General features: G+C 38.7%; 1 protein-coding gene across 5 annotated transcripts in view; it reads left to right on the forward strand.

Annotated features, from left to right (window-relative positions):
* The window catches only part of OSBPL9 (oxysterol binding protein like 9), a 57,726-nt gene that overhangs the window by 494 nt on the left and 40,405 nt on the right, over nt 1–16,827 (forward strand). For all 5 annotated transcript variants that reach the window (XR_014226656.1, XM_082287227.1, XM_082287226.1 and 2 more), the window contains exons 2-3: nt 8,568–8,618; nt 12,238–12,316. Coding sequence is in view for 4 of the 5 variants with exons in the window: in XM_082287227.1 (XP_082143353.1) it covers nt 8,568–8,618; nt 12,238–12,316 (130 nt within the window). In the remaining variant the exon portion in view is untranslated. The remainder of the gene's footprint in view (nt 1–8,567; nt 8,619–12,237; nt 12,317–16,827) is intronic.

The following is a 16,827-nucleotide window of genomic DNA, read 5'->3' on the forward strand; positions in this document are numbered from 1 at the left end:
TCACCCGCGATCCCCCTGCCTCGGAGGCTTGCTCGGTGCTGGCCGCGCGCTGCCGGGTCCCGCTGCCGGGTCCCGCTGCCGCGGCGCTCCCCGCCCTGTCCAGCGGGAACTCGCTCTGGCCCCGATCTGGGCCCGGGGCGGTGCCGCATTCCCGGGGCCGTGTGCGCCCAGCCGCGCCCGGCGCCTCGTGCCCGAGGCTCGCGGTGCGTTACCGGCGCGCTTGCCGGGCTCGCTGCTGCCCGGCAGGTGCTTCCCAGAGCCGGATCGACTTTCCCCTTTCCGTTCAGGACTTCCCACTTCCCAGCACTAACTTTTAAAGTGCGGTGTGTTAGGAAACAGTGATGTTTTTCTTAACTTTTTTTTTTTTTTTTTTTTTTTTTTTTTTTTTTTTTTTGCATAACCCCTGACAGATCCTGCCTTGCTGGCTTTTTCACCTTCCTTATGAATATTTTTACATAACTTACGAGTATTTCAATGGTGTGGATTAATTTTTTTCAAGGAGGCACCCTGAAATCAGAAGGCTCACTGAGTGAACTGCATCCATGCACCAAAGTTTTCTTCTCGTGGAGCAATTAGTGTATCAGTCTGAATAAAACACATACAAATTAAACCTGTAATAAGTTGTAATAGATTTACAGCAAATAACTTGAAGATCACACTGTCCGTGAAGCTTTGTTCATACAGTAGCATTGCATATAAAATTCTTTCCCTAAATCTGGATTTCCATCATATTGGGAGAGAGCTTATCTTCCCAGATGCAGGGGATAAGGCTCTTGCCACAGAACTGTCACAGGCTCTCAGTTTTGTTCATTTGTGTTCAAAATCTCTCACCTGGGATGTGGATGGAGAAATGGAAGTGCTTTTATAGTGGCTATTTAATGGCTCTTCAAATGTCAGCTGTTTGACAGAGATGAATTAGTCAGCGTGGTCTAAGTAGCAGTCCAAGGTGCAAAGTCATTTAATACTCAGCTACAGAAATAGAAACATTTGCTGATGACTAGTGTGTATAATTATAATTCTGGATATTGCACTGACTTTCATTCTATGGTCTTTACCTGTTTAATAGAATCATATTATATTATTTAACTATTTCCTATTTCTAGGTACCTCTACACATACATTACACTTTTATTTTGCATAATTTATTATGTGCTCTGTTAGTATAACACCTTTTAGTTCGCAAATTTGAAACTCCTTTATTTAACTACCTATCCTAAGAAATTCAGGTTGGGTTCAAGGAATAAAATCATGTTGTCTGCTTTGTGTACTTTTACCCCTGAGAAGTGGCTGCAGTTAACATTTCCTTTAGAATGGTTTTCTCATCCATGTGCTGTCTGCACATCATATGTCTGCACATATGTCTCTGAAGTGCTTGCTAGGCCATTCTCCAGACATCTGAATTCATTCTCTTACCTAAGGCTGTGTGTCATGCTGAAACCTGCCTGCCAAAAGATCTGGTCCTTTGGCACATCCTCTTCTCCATGTGTGCTGGCGTGGTTGCTCCCAGGGCAGCAGGATCAGCAGGAGCAGGGTTTAGAGATAACTCAGATCTAGTCCCAGTTGATTACACACCTCTCAAGAACTAATCCTATCATTCAGAAGGTGGTAAGGCACTGTTTGCTTCAGCTTACTCATGACTGGTAGTTTATGAGGCTCATAAACATCATTAATTTGAAATGTTGGCAGGTTTGGGGGCTTTATTTATATGGGGCAATGGCCTGTTGTGCTCTGCATAGGCAGCCTTGTGTTTGGGATTAACCATGTGATCAGGTACACAGGGCCGTATGCTGTGCTCCCTCTGAGCCAGTTTGTCTGAAGCAATGGAATTGCCTCACTCTGCCTGAGTGAGTGTGACTGGGTTGATGTTTCAGCCTGAACCTGCCCCCTCCCAGGAGTGCAATGCATGGGTGGGGTGGGCTGGGATGGTTTCAGCCAGGCTCTCTGGACACACAGTCTGGAAGCAGTTTTGCTGATAGGATGGATTACAGGTACTTGGTTAGCCTGTACCTGCTCATTGCCTCTCCAGGCTCCTCAGCCCGTCGCAATCCAGAAAGTTCTGCGGACAGGGGACACTTCCTCCAACAGATCCCACAGCCTGTTAACCTTTGGCTGGGGAGCTGTGGAAAACTGCAGGGAAATAACTCCTGATGCAGCTGAACTTTCCATTAGAGCCTGATCCACAAACTTGTTTCTTCATAGGCGTGTCCTTGCGCTCTAGTACTTAGTCTTCTTTGGTAGTTACTTAAAATAGACTGCAGAAAAGCACCCTTAATGTGAAATAAACATTCAAACAGAATTAGTGTGCAATAGCATTGCACTCTGGGGGAAAAAAAAGGATATGCTTTGTCTTTTGGTGGAATGAATAGCTGTTAACCTAAGTATGTTTTGGATACATACATCAGAAGCAAATGAATTCAATGAAATTCCATTTCTGGAATGATTAGAACTTTAAAGGAGCAAGGCAAAAGATTTTATATCATGTCAGAATCAGGAAAAAAGAAAAAAATGGTCACATTTATTTCTGTTTTCATTTGTGCATTCCATCCTTTGTACTTGTATTGCAGTGAACGATAGTACTACTACTGGCATGGGTGAATGTGAATTTTTCTCACATGCGTTTACATGGTGTTTTACAAAGGCCTTTTACTCAATCTGCCAAATTGTTGGCTTTTTTTCCCACTTCTGTAGTCCAGGAGTTTTTTTTCCTCATTCAGAATTGAAATGTTCATCCTCAAATTTGCTTGTAATTACTTTTGTGTAAAGTTACTTATGAATTCCATAATTTAGAGAGTATAATCTGGACTTGTCATGCAAATATTCTTTTCACATGTTTTTGCTCAAATAAATGATTGATATCAGTAAATGGCCACTTTTTTTTTTTTTTTTTTTTTGAAGAGCAAAATATGAATTAAATAACAGTGTGCCATTTTTGCCATTTTGGATCAGTTTGACCAATGGCTTGACAAATTAGTTCTTTTTTCCCCTCAGTATTCTTGGATTTGTGACTCTACCAAAGTTTTCTCTTGAAAGAATGACTTAACTATATAAGTTACTGAAGCATTGTGGGATTTTCAGTGTGTTGTTGGCTGTACTGAAATATTTAGGAGATAAGTCTCGAAGTGGCTCATTCCAGCCTTCTGCTGGCACAAGAGCTGTAAAGTTGTTCCATGAGCTGGATTCCAGATGAAAAATAGCTTTGTACTGATTTATTTTTTCAGCTGAATTTGTTCTGTTGTTTGTTTTGTGCATGTCAGTGTGAAAACGTGTGTTGACATTCTGCTGGAAAGAGTGCATGAAGACAAAGAAATGGTCAGGGAGGAAGGGGGACTTGAATGCAATTTGCTTTTTGTTTGTGTTTTCTGGCAGAAGTGCTGTCTTAAATACACATCAGCGATAGCTTTGATAACCCTTGGGAATCCTGTAGAAATAATCCAGAGAACCACTCAAGTTTGAAAATCTGATTTTAATTCTAGCTTTAAGTGTACTCTTTAAATAAATATTTAAATTGTATGATAAATTGAAAGCAGAACTGGCATAGCTGTGCAAACAGTGCTGAAAACAGTGCCAGAGGAAGGTCAGCTCCTTAACGTATTTTCAGACTTTGTGGATATTTGACATTTGGTAGTATTGAAAGGAGAACTATTCAAAATGTTGCAGGCTTAAAGAACTGCCTTGCATAGTGAATGAGGGCTGCCAGAAAAAATTGTTGGGTATCCATACTGTGTGATCCTGAAACCAAACTGGGGAGCCTCCCATCATCTTAATGGTTTTTGCACCAGTGAATGCCTAAAGAAGAGACTGAAGTGCTGTTCTTCTGTTCATCATTCCATCATACTACTTTTAAAACATTTGCTGGTCGAATGCTTTCAGGAGCGAGAGCTGTGTGAAATCAGTTGTTGGGAAAAGTAGTTGTGGTAATATAAAAGTATCTTTCCCCTCATGCTTTTCAAGACCATAACAAATTAGCAACTTTAATACTGGCTGTATTGAACCACTTGTGGCCACAAGAACCACTTGTGGTTTATACAACCCAGCTATTGAGGAGGGGGACTCAAACTTTGGAGCAGTTTTATGAATCTTTGGTGGTGAGCTGAAAACAAACCTTGTTGACTTGATTTCAAACGATGCCTCTGAAACTGCAGTCTTGGCTCAGTGGCTCCACGGTAGAGACTTGCAGTTAAATACTTCTTCCAAATACAGTTTCTCAATCAACAGCTGCATGCAAAAATCCCAAGAAAACAGGAAAAAAATCACATCTGCTTTTGCACAAACATTCCCTCTGAGGTCTCTGTTTTCCATTCTCAAATGAAATGACACTTTTTTCTTATAATAACTTGATCTGTCACATGCCCTGAAAACAATTCAGTGAGTCTATTAAAAACAGACAAAACTGTAAGTGAACTTGTAATAATAAAAATAATTCTGAATTTATGATCACGGGATAAAAAATATTGTTGGTTATAATACAACACTAAATTGAATTTTGTACATAGTTTAAACTTTGTATCACAGGTTTTGATGCACTGAATAAACTGTTAAAGGATGATAATTTAAGTAGTTGACTCCTCTTTAGCAGTGAGGTTGCAGCTATAGGCAGTTTATTCTGTAGCTGTGCTTCTTGGGGAAGAGGAGGATTCCAGGATTGTGCTGTACCTTTTACATCTTGATCCAGTTGTTTTCTGATCCATGTATTTTTTTTCATAGGGTTCTCTAAGTAGTGTAATGCTTTTCTGTGCCAGGACCCATGAAATGTTGCCTTATCTATTTCATATAAACCTGGTATCTGTTTGGGTTAAATGAGCCCTGGTGGCACCCTCAGCTATCACTGCAGTGGTTTATCTCCTGTTTTATGACTGCACCCACAGAAGTCCCAGCTTTAGCTGCATGAACAACAGGGCTGTGAGATGCTGTCCCTGAGCTCAGGGAGCTCCTCCTCTGAGACTGATGAGCTGGAGGAATGGTGGGCTGGGAACAGCCTGTAAAGTCTTTAAATTGTTGAGGTCTGTTTCTGCTTGAAAAATGAGCGTTGCCTTAGCATTTGATGAGAAAAATGACTATTATGGAAAGTGATCCAAATTTAAGCTTCTCTTGTAGATATAGATAAATTGCAGAGATTACTGTTTATAGATACAGCTTGTTTCAGGTTCTTGATCCCTATCAGGAAATAAATGTCCCAAGTGGTTTTGCTCATCTGTGTACTTATGTTAGGGATTTCCATGACAGCACTGAGTGAGTCATAAATGCACCTCTTCAAGTTCTGTGCCCTTCTGTTCAAGCAGAACTCGTGCCTGAGAACTTTTGGAGGCAAAGAGCAGCTGGGTTGTATTTGAAACCTTAAACTTTGCACACAACAGCTAAAACTCAAATGAAATAGTAAGATGAAGGAGGTCTGTGGGCCTTTGGGGGTTGGGTTAGGATTCTGATTGTGTTTTGTTTTCTTGAAATAGGCCCATACATTATTTTCACTTCTCTTAAGAATTTGTAGGTTACCTGAAATGCCTTATATTAGATCAGTTCTGTACGTGATCAATTTGGCTGTGTGGGTGTAAAAGAGAAACCAATAAAGGCCACATATTTTTGGGAGATACCTGTATTCCCCCTGCAGCAATACCCTATAGCTTTGTTCATTTCTACAAATTTTTATTTGAGTTTCAGCTGAAATTTATCTCATATTGCTGTCTGCTTATAACCTGTTCAAGTCCTTTATCATTACAATCAGTACAGTGTGTATTGAAAGCTTATGGAAAATGTAATTTTGTCTGGTTATAAAACTGAGCACAGAAAAAAGATGGCTGCATATTAAAATCTTAAATATAAAAGGAAGGTAAAACGTGGCTTTTTTTATTAGCCATTCAGAGATGTCTTTCTGCTGTATGAGTTTTTGTTCAGTGAAATGGAACCATTCCTCAAAACAGTTGTGGGATGGCTTTATTTTTAATAGGGTATATTGGATAACCTAATTTCGACCAGAGAATAATAAGGAGAAGCTGAAAATATTTGAATTTTATTTTTATAAAATCCTAGTTGGGGCTGGGGCAAAATCTAAAATGTCAGCTGAATTTTATTTTAAAGTACTGTCCTGCAGCAACAGTGGAAGGTTTGCTGTCTGCCAGTGAGAAAATACAGCACTGTGTGTGATGACATCTGCCTGCTCTGGAGCTCAGGGAATTCAGTTGCTGGGGTGATGGGTGCTTTATTGCACTTAGGTAGAATGAATTAAATTTACTGCTTTCTTGTAATTGGTATTAACCAAGTAAAAACTCTGTCTGAAGATGGTGGAATTGTAGGTATACAAGCCCACACGCTGACCTGTTACTTCTCTTGTGAATCTTTTTGCAGACTAAGAACATTATAATGTTTAAACCTAATTTCCATTCCATTAAAATGTGGTGGACAAGAAATAGGGAGGCTTTTACCGTATCTTTTGCAGCAGAGTTGATGGTCAGTGGAAATGGGGCTTGTTGGGATTCTGCCCTCTCCTGTACTGGGACAAGCCCTCGTATACCCTACACGTAGCTGAGGGGTCTAAACCCAACCAAACCCAATGTCTCTTCTGCTGCCTTTGCTTTTTGTGTGCTCTGGTTCTGTGTCTGTGCCCAGCACAGGGAGCTGGGAGGGCTTTGCCTGGTGTGTGTGATCCGGGCAGTCAGATCTGGTCGGGTCCCTGCAGCTGCTGCAGAGTTGCAGCCTCAGTCCAGATATTTTCTTTCCTGTTTAGATTATGCCAATATTTCTTCCAGAAACCACCAGAGGGAGTGATAAACTCTCAGAAGCGTCCTCCCATTTTAGGAGATCTCTCAAGGCAGTGAATATAAAAAATTAAAGTGTATTCTAGTGAGCTATGTCCCAAATATACACCATTTCTCATAGGAAATTATTGGATGAACTTTGTAGCTAGACACTTTCTTGGGCTTGAGGTTAAAAAAAAAGACCAAAACAAAACAATGCTCCAAAAAGTCTTCCATATGTATTTGTTGTCTAAAAAGAAATTATGTATCTGTATAATACATTATGGAGGCACCACTGGTCTTTACTTCCATTTCACTTTGACCAGATAATGTATGTTGATGTGAAAACAAATAGATTAATATTGATGGCTTCTAACATTCAGAAGACAGCTCTGATAAATTAGAGCCTGAATTCAGTGAGAGGTCAGCTAAAACATTATTTGAAGCCCCAAGTGCTGTACTTTATCTTTAGTGAACAGGACTTGCTAGGACTGCTTCATTCTTTCCTTGTAGCTATATCTAAAGCATGTCGCAGATGAAGAATAATTTGTTACTATTAAGACTGATACTTCTTGTCCTGTTTTTTTTTCCATTGATGTCAGCAAGATTTTATTGTCTAATGGCTTCAGTGAAAATAGGTCTGGTGATAATAACATAAATATATTGTCTTGATGGAATTCTTGATACACTGTTGGAAAGAAGTGGGTATTTCAGAAGATGACCGCAAGAGAATCTGATCATGAGACACCAGTGACAGTTGTTTTCCTGACCTGAAAGAATGTAGTTTGAATATTTGGATGGCAAGAGAGAAGGGGTTTCATTAGACAGGACTACCTTTCAGATAAGGCTACAATAGCAAGTAATTTATCATTTAAAAATCAGAAAGTGTGTGTATGGGTAGTCAAAAACCAGCCCTTTTCAGAAAACCAAGTATTCAGAATGACCTAAATGTTTTTTTTTTCTTCTTTACCTTAAATAGTTTGTGTGTTCCACTTGGGCTTGCCACTATTGCCCAATGTTGGTGGTTACTGTCAGCTTTGCCTGAGACAGTGGTGGCAACAGCTGAAAGATCAAGTATCACAATTTCAAGCTGGAAGTGTATTGACTGTTTAGAATTCCCTACTTGGGGGGTTGAGGCTTTTTTGTCAGTGCTTCAAACAGATAATAAAGAAGAGATTGAATATTTTGCAAGGTAGGTTAGTCTACAGGTTTGAGGACTATTTATGGACATGAAAATCCTGTTTTCTGATCTGGGCTCCAGTTGCTTCAATGTCTACAAACATTAACTTTTCTAACTGTAATAATGACAGTGGGCTGTACTAGCTAGGAAGTAGATACACAAACATGGCTAAACATGAATTCTGTATCTGCATAAAAGGGGTCTAAATCAGGGAAAGTTTCTGACAGATATATAACTTAATTTATACAATTCTGCCTGCACAGCTGGATTTTGTTTTATGGACACTTTTCTGAGAGTAGGAGAGAAAGGAGGAAGATATGAATCAGCATACTGCTGATTTTTAATATTTCTCAGGTCCTTTCTTCTTCTTTTTACTTTCTATAAAGGTGTGGACTGCATCTTGAAAGTATTTCTTGAAGTTATCTAGAAAACTTATTGAAGTGGGATATTGTATTCTTGTTTTTTGAAGGATTCATTTTCTGTACCATGGTGGTGTACTTCTGTGTGGGAACTAACCTATTTTGTAACAGAAGTTGCATCTTGTTTAATCCGTCACTAAAACATGATACAAAAATGCTTTACTCTTTCTCTGTTGCTTTGAATAACTTTCTTCTTACTGTATTTGTTAACCCACTGCTCTGGTTTTTTTTCTGTTTCAGTCAAAAGACAAAATGATGAGAGGCTCACGCCGAGGGTGTGTTAGACTCAGGGTAAGTGTTGTTTTATTCAGTACTTAATGACTTACTGTGTATAATGTGTCCTAATGGAGAGAACTGCAAGGAGACTTTTGAGGTTTGTGCTCTATTCCTGACTCTGCAAAATGCTGAAATAGTGAAAGTATTTAAAGAAAGAAAACATTAGAGGTCAAGTGACATGCTGGGCTAATTACATCCTATAATTTATATATGGTATAAAAATATTATACATTTTATATGAAAATATTTTCTATTTTATATTAAAAGGTGTTCTATGGCAGAGTAAGATGGGTTAGTGGTAGCATGCCATGAAAAAGTTGCTGTTTGCAGTTCTCATTTCTTTGTGTGGAGGTACATGTGTATATACAGGAGGATAATGGATAAGAATGGGAACATTTTGAGTCTTGAAGTAAGAGAATTCTAGGGAAGGGGGTCTGTGGTCTTACAAACAGTGTGATGAGTGTTAAAGGAGAACTGTGCATCTTCCAGTTACTCCTTCTTTCTGTCACTAATCCTTTCTAGTCTTTCTGTGGGCCTATTACAGGGGTGCCTGTATGAGGCATCTGAGACTCAGAGAATCCCCATTAACTTGGATTTCAGATCACTTATTTGCACTTTGTCTTGCTTGATATATTGATATCTTAATTCAGAATTTCTTTAAGAATAATATGAGCTCAAATCACTGTCTACCTAGAACAAGACATTTCCAAAGACTCACGAGGATGTTTTTTTCATTGTGCAGAAAAATTCAGTCTGAAAAGCCATGCCTGCTTTAGTAGTGCTGTGAGCCTGGCAGTGTGGAGGTCGGCCTCAGCCTGCCAGTTTAGGAAACATTAAAAGAGAGCAATCTGTTCAATGTTGCATGGTCCATCTTTATATGTATTTAACATAAAACAATCCCTTTCTCTTCTCCCGTCTGCCACTCTTCCATCCCAAATTGTTCTTTGGTGTTTTCTAAAAACTTACAAACTCCCCCAACCTTTCTCTGAATATATGTGATTTGCTTGATTTTTTTTTTTTTTTTTGTGAAGGAGGAAGGAATCTTCCCTTTTTTTCCTTTTGCAAAGCAGCTCCTCTGGCAGATGACAGTGATACTGATAGCTGAACAGATGGGCTTCTGCAGTCTGAAATTCTATCAAAGAGGTTTTCTGTTTAGAGTAATTGTTGATTTGTAACTGTAGGTGTGAACATAAACAAACATGTAATTTAAGCAATTTGTCTAAAATACTTCCTTTTCTCTTGAATGGATTATTAAAAGTTTGTTCCTCACCTTTTTGCTCTTGATACACTTTTCATAGGCATGAAGTTTCATCTTCAAATTCTTTTGTTGATTGTCTTAGTGTACTTAGGAAAGTGTATTCATAGAGGATTCTGTGTCGTCTGCACTATGCTTAACTCCTGCTAAAGTTTTCTGGAATGTACGTAAACTTTCCCACTCTTATTTTTGATTTTACTTGTTCATATGTATTATCTGCATGACAGTTGAAGTATCTTCTGTGCTTCTGGATCAGACCCCAGTGTTGCAGTGACAGTCTGTGCACAATGCACAGGTTTGTGCTGAGCTCACAGGCCCGGGAGAGCTCTCCCTGCTCCCACACTGAGGATGGGGCAGGACTCAGCTGTCCCAGTCTGTGTTTAGCCTTACATGAGTTTAACCTATATCCTCTGCGGAGAATATCTTGGTCATGTTCTTGGTGTCTGACTTACAGGTGTTTGGTATCTTTAGCCTGGAGAAAAGGAGGCTCAGGGGTGACCTTATCACTCTCTACAATTCTCTGAAAGAAGGTTGTAGTGAGGTGAGGGTCAGTCTCTTCTCCCAAGTAACAAGTGACAGGGTGAGAGGAAATGGCCTCAAGTTGCCCCAGGGGAGGTTTGGATTGGATATTAGAAGAAATTTCTTCACTGAAAGAATGGTCAGCGTTGGAACAGGCTGCCCAGGGAAGTGGTGAAATCACCAGCCCTGGAAGTGTTCAAAAGATGTGTGGGTGTGGCACTTGCTGAGATAATTCAGTAGTGAATGTGGTGGTGCTGGATGAACAATTGGACGGGATAACTTTAGAGCTCTTTTCCGACTGTAGTGATTCTATGGTACAGCTGTTGAGGAGAATGATACTGTACAACTTGCAGTAACCTTCTGATTTACTGCATAGCAAAACATGTACTTAGAGTGCCAAATATTTTTTATCTACTGGTATATTTAAAAAAAAACTCTGCTGGTTGTTGTGTGCTGGCACTGAAAGTATTCAGAGTTATACTGGCTTGGATACACTTTTTAGGGGCCTTTTTAATAGTGATCACAGAGCTGTCCATGAAAACCTGTGTGGAAGATACTCTTGGGGAAGTTAAGTCGCACATTTTATCAGTGGAGGGAAATAAAAAACCAATTTGGTGCTCTCCTTTCCTGCCACACTGCCTTGGATTACAGATGGTTGGTGCTGTTCTTACCTAGGATGGCTCCTGCCACTCTGTTGTGGGGCCTGTGGTGGTCGCAGCCATGCGTGACCTGGTCCCAGAGGCCACAGATGTCCTGTAGGGACTGTGAGGAACGTGTGTGGGTAACACTGACTCAGCTCCCTCTGCCCAAGTCTGTCCCCAAACCACCATTAGGTTTTGGCTGGCCTGGTGTATCCCTGACCCCCAGCCCTGCAGCTGCTGTGGGATGCTTGGCTGAGTGAAAGGAAGCACTGCTTGGAACTGACTCACGTCTCCTGGTACTAGTGTTACTCTTTGTGTACTCTTAGAGTAAGGGCAGAATTTACCCTTTAAATATGTGAACCTTCCAGGGATGTCTGTCTGTTTTGTGGGAGGTGGAAGGATAGAACAGATCCTGGTGCTGTGTTGCCTTGGAGAAGAAGAGAAACTGAATAAATCCACTGGTGATTTTTGAGCTACATATTACAATTTATTGGAGTTGGCAGAGATGTGGAATTGTCCTTTTTTTTGTATCTTCTCCTGGGTGAAACTTATTTATTATAAGTGTTAGAGGGAGCAGGAATGAAAATGTGGATAGATTTGTAAATAGCTAAGCACAGATGGTCTTTAATTTATTTGCATTTCCTTGTAATAATTCATGAAGAATTAGAAGACAAAGCTAGTTACTTTTGATATATCCTGATTACATACTCTTAATATTTACTTAGGGACTGAAAATTAGATCATGCAGTATACCAGTGACATGACATGATGGGCCAAATTCATTCTGCTAGAATGATTTATTTTTTATTACAGGCTGGTAGATAAAATCAGGTCAAGAGCTTCTTTTTGTAGAGTACTTATGAATTATTATTTTTATACACAGAAAATACATATAAAATATTGCTTCTTGCTCTTCTTTAAAATATAAGTAGTAAACTGCTGCAGCATAAAGCCACCTCCATTACAAAAATAAAAGATGCATATTATTATCCAGAAAATCAGCTTTACAAACATTTACTGGTTTTTTCTGCAACTATAAATTTATTGTTTTAAAGAACTGACTGCATCCTATGACTGAACAGAGAATCTTTCTGCTCTTTACTGTATTCAGTTTGCTTTTAATTTGTCAAAGCTTTTTAAATTCCAGTGGTGTAGTGATAGAGTGTCTGCTGCTGATGTCACTGCTTGCCTTATCAGGATTTTGTTCTTTGTTTCACAGGGAGCTGTGATTGGTATAGACGATGAGGACGACAGCACCTTCACAATAACTGTTGATCAGAAAACCTTCCATTTTCAGGGTGAGCTGAAAGAAGAGATTGTTTTTTCTTATAATAGATTCCACTTGTATTTGATGGATGATTTTAAATGTTTGGCAACAGAACAGCATGAATGAGCACACTGAGAACATTCTGGATCCAGGGGTGCTGCAGGTTAGGCAGGGATTTACATCTGCAGTGGATACATATGTGCTAGAAAGAGACTGTAGCTCTGGCAGGATTTGGAGATTAATAATGTAAAGAATAAATCACTCAAGGGGAGAAAGTAATGTGCTTCTGATTATGGGTTTCGCTTACAAAACGTTTCTGATCTTCGTTATCAAGATACAATTATGCATTTCTTTATGAAGAGAATCAAGACTGGTCTGAAGGTTGCAATTTGTATCCAAATAGAACTTAATGCTCAGTTATGAGGAGACTAGAGGCAACATTTGGCTTAACGGTGGAGCTTTGCTTCAAGATTTACCAGCTTGCATTCATTTCATCTACATTTCTGTGTCTTGTCTGCCAGTCACCATTTCTCTGCTATTATCCTTTTATTCACATTTCCTAACACCAATGCCATCTGCCACTGCTATGTTTCGTCATTGCATGCTATGGCTCACCGGTAGAAAGGGTAAGGCTCTATATAATTGCTATGTACTCCTTAAATTATTTTGTCTGCAGCAGTAGGACAAAATACTGCGCTAATATTGAATAGAGAACTTCCTTTTTCTGAATGTTAAAATCTGAGGGAAGTGTGATGAAAATATTTTGCAACTAACATTTGTTAGTCCTTTTGCTTTTCCTCTACAATGCAGTGACTAAATAGTTGCTTTGTATAGAGCTGGAAACTGTAAATATCCAAGAGGCACATTTGCATTTAAGCAGTCAATTTATGTAAACTGAAATAATTCTATAACTTGTATTGTACATATTTTTAAATCAGTGATTTGCAAATGGGAATTATCATTAGTACTGTTGCTTTTGTGAGACTATTTCTCATGGTAAATATTAATTGTACACCATATTGTCACTGGCTTCTGTATTCCTTGTGCTACAGTTTTTTCTAAATGCTGCTGCTGTCCTCTGGCTTTTCACTGCATTAAGCCTCATAAATATACCTTCATAATGCTGAGCTCACAGCAATACTTAAATCTACTGTTCCCAAGGATAACTGATAAAATGCAAGCTAATTGCTAATGCAGTAATGGAATGCTGTACTAGGGCAGTCTTTCAGTACTACAAAGCTAAATACTGCTGAATATTTGAGAACTTGATACAGGTAAATCTAGACATCTCTAATCTTTAGTTACTAAGATACACCTTTTTTAATGCATCTTGTTTTCAGTGATTTGTTGTATGCTGTATTCTCCTTTGGGTAGCCAGATGTCTTAAGAAAACTGATAGTATTTGACAGGAGTAATGTTTTACTCTAAGTAATATTGATAATTTTTGAGCAGCAGTGTTGTCACATCTTGTGCTTTATAATTTCCCTTTCTCAGTGTTTCATATTAGGCCAGGATTTATGTATGCTCCTTTAGTGTACAACTAAGATATTGTACACTATTTTCTGTATTATGCTTTTTTATTAGTATATTAAAAAGATAACGTCCCTGATATTCTGGAAATTGTAATGATACAAGCACAGTATTAATATATGTGGATTTAATGCAAAAATATATAAAGACAGGTAAGATACCAGTCCTGTGATATTTCAGTATAAAAAAAGCTCCGTAGAACTACATATGTTGTTCTTACAGCCACTGTAAATGCATTCTCACCTCATGCAACCTCTGTCATAATTATGTCAAATGTTTGTTCATTTTATTAAATTAATTCAGTATTACACAAGTTTTAACTTATGCAAAATGTAGGTCACTGTCAACCATGAAAGGCGAGTGGTTAATAATGTAAATATTACAAAATGTATGCTGAGACCACATAGGATATGTGGGGCAGGTTCTGGGAATAATCCAAGAAAACATACAAAATTCCTAACAATTTCTTCCTAACTTTTAATACCTGATTAAGATAGAGCTTTTGTTCTGCAAGGTAGTCATAGCTGTAAATACATTCACCCTTTATAAAAGAAGTCTTGGACAAGAGAAGACTGCAGGAATGGCAGCTTACAGTCTCTTCCTTCTTGCTGCCTTCCTTCATTCTCAAGGACAGACAGGTATTCAAAGAACCTGGAGCCTCATTGGGGAAAAACCAGAACTTTAAAAATCCAGACCTTCAAAGATCTGCTGATATAAGTTAGGGTCCCATCTGCAGTGGAACAGTTTCTCTTTCAGGCTCTCCATTCACTCAGACTTTAAGTCCTGATTGGTGCCTCAGTGAAATTTTGCTGACAGGCAGTGATAGAATTTGAATTAGTGAAAAATAAAACTTCATTCTGGGTTAATTATTTCTTAATATCAATTACTCAAAATTGCACATCTGACTAACACTCTAGAGATGTAATTAATGAGATGAGGGGCAAATAAGTAATTTAAAAATGTCTGATTAGCTTCTCACGTGGAAGTAGATTCCGTGTGTGTGTGTGTGTGTGTGTGTGTGTATACGTGTAACTGAATGTCCAAAGTGCCAAAACTCTGGTGTCTGTCACTGAGATTTGCTTGTCACTGGATTTTGGTAAATTCTGAGTCTTCCTGGTGTAGAGTTCACATTTTGTTGCTGCTTGTGTCAGTCTCCTTCTCTTCTGTTCTTGACTGTGCTTCCTAGTGGCCACTCCTGTATTGAACATCAGTAAAAGTTAAAAAGTTTTTATTACGAAGATATTGTAGGTTTTGAAAGATGACTGGGTACATCCCAAATGGGATCCATATCCTTGGTACCTGGGTATAAAGGAAAGAAGTTAATTGGATAAATATGGGAAGTAAAACAAACAGCATGTTTTGTTTTTAGTGTCAGCTTGACTTTAGCTCTGCCAGGGTTCCCAGCAGATTTTTTTTCCTGTATTTTATTGTTATGTACAGGTATATTGATGTTTGTTCATATTGGAGGGGGAAGGGAGGTAGAATGACCTCAGACATTTTAAAATAGATTTAAAAGTAATGTATTTTATCTCCTGATTGGTCCTTGTTTGGTCACGCTGAATATCCAGTTTCATGGCTTGCTTGTAAGGCTTCTGAATTAGGTAGATCTTAAAGTATTCCCTCGTGGGTTTTCTCAGATTAGATGCAAAAATCCATTCAAGTTGCTGTAAGACATTTGGGATAATACTTTCAGTTTAATTTACCTTCCTGTCAGGAAGCTTTTTCCTGGTAATATATTTTTCCTTGTTGCAGTACATGTCCCTGTTCTAAATGTTCCATCACTTTCCAAACACTGTGGGGGTTGGGTTTGTTTTTCTTTTAACATCTTTGTGCCATCACCAAGCTTTAAGCTCTTTCCATTTGGAAATTCACTTCTTCAATCCTTCATATTACTTAGCTGTTCTTTCTCCTCACTGGGATGCTCATGACTTAAATTCAAGAGTGGGAACATGATGTTCAAAAGAGTCTGGCAAGGGTATTGTTGTATTTCTTCTTGAAATTTGATTTGCTGTCTAACCTGAAGCAATAATAGCTTCTATTTGGACTGAAATACTTCACTAAATGCACATTGTATGCAGAAAAAAAGAATTCATATTAAAAAAAAAATCAGATTTTTGAACTCCTACCTGAAAACCCAGCTCTTATTCTTTCAGCCTGCAGTACAGTTCCTTGGAAGGCAAATCAGTTTTGTCTCCACTGTTTTGTGTAATAAAGGATTGAAAGATTGGAAGCAGTCCAGTGTGCATCGATCTGAGATGATTTTGCTTTAGCTTTTGTCTTTCCTTTCCTATTCCTGACACAGAAGTATCTGAGAAATGAAGCCTGAATGTTGCTGTGCAACTTATTCCCTATTACATGAAAGCTGTCAGCTGGTAGAGTTCTCCTTCCTTCCCATCCTTCCCCAGTTTGTAGCTTGATTTGTGGCTTCCCACCATCCCAGCTAAGGAAAAAGGGAGTAATGCTGTAAAAGCAAGGATTTTTTGTTAATGTGGGAGGCATTATTATTGAGGATATACTGGAGTCCACAAAGGCCTTAGTTGCTGAGCAGTGTCAGAATTTGAGATTTTAAGTATTTGCATTATGTATCAAAATTAGTTTTATTGGTTTTATACCTGTATTTCAACATTACTTGCAGAAGTAGTCAATATTTATAGTCTTCTATACATCTTTGACATTGTCCACCAAATAGATGACAGGAAGCTGACTGCTGTTGTGGTAGAAAGAGGCACTTAAGTCGATCACATTACCTGATTTAAATAACGATTCATAAATTGCAGCCTTTAAAAACAAAAAACTTTAGAGCTTTTTAAATTTGATATTGGAAAATGCCTAGAGAGAGATTTTGGTGTGAATTCTTGGTCTATGCTGGTTTCTTTAGTGATGTCTGTAACTGCTGTGACAACACTGTCCTAAGTTAACATTTTTCTGGGTCTTTTAGGGTTCTGGTGATACTGAAACGGTGAATTCTTCTATGCTATGTTCAACTGTGCTTCTAAATTGCAGGGGAGGATG

Source organism: Coloeus monedula (genome assembly GCF_965178545.1).
Source record: "Coloeus monedula genome assembly, chromosome: 9".
Taxonomy (NCBI): domain Eukaryota; kingdom Metazoa; phylum Chordata; class Aves; order Passeriformes; family Corvidae; genus Coloeus; species Coloeus monedula.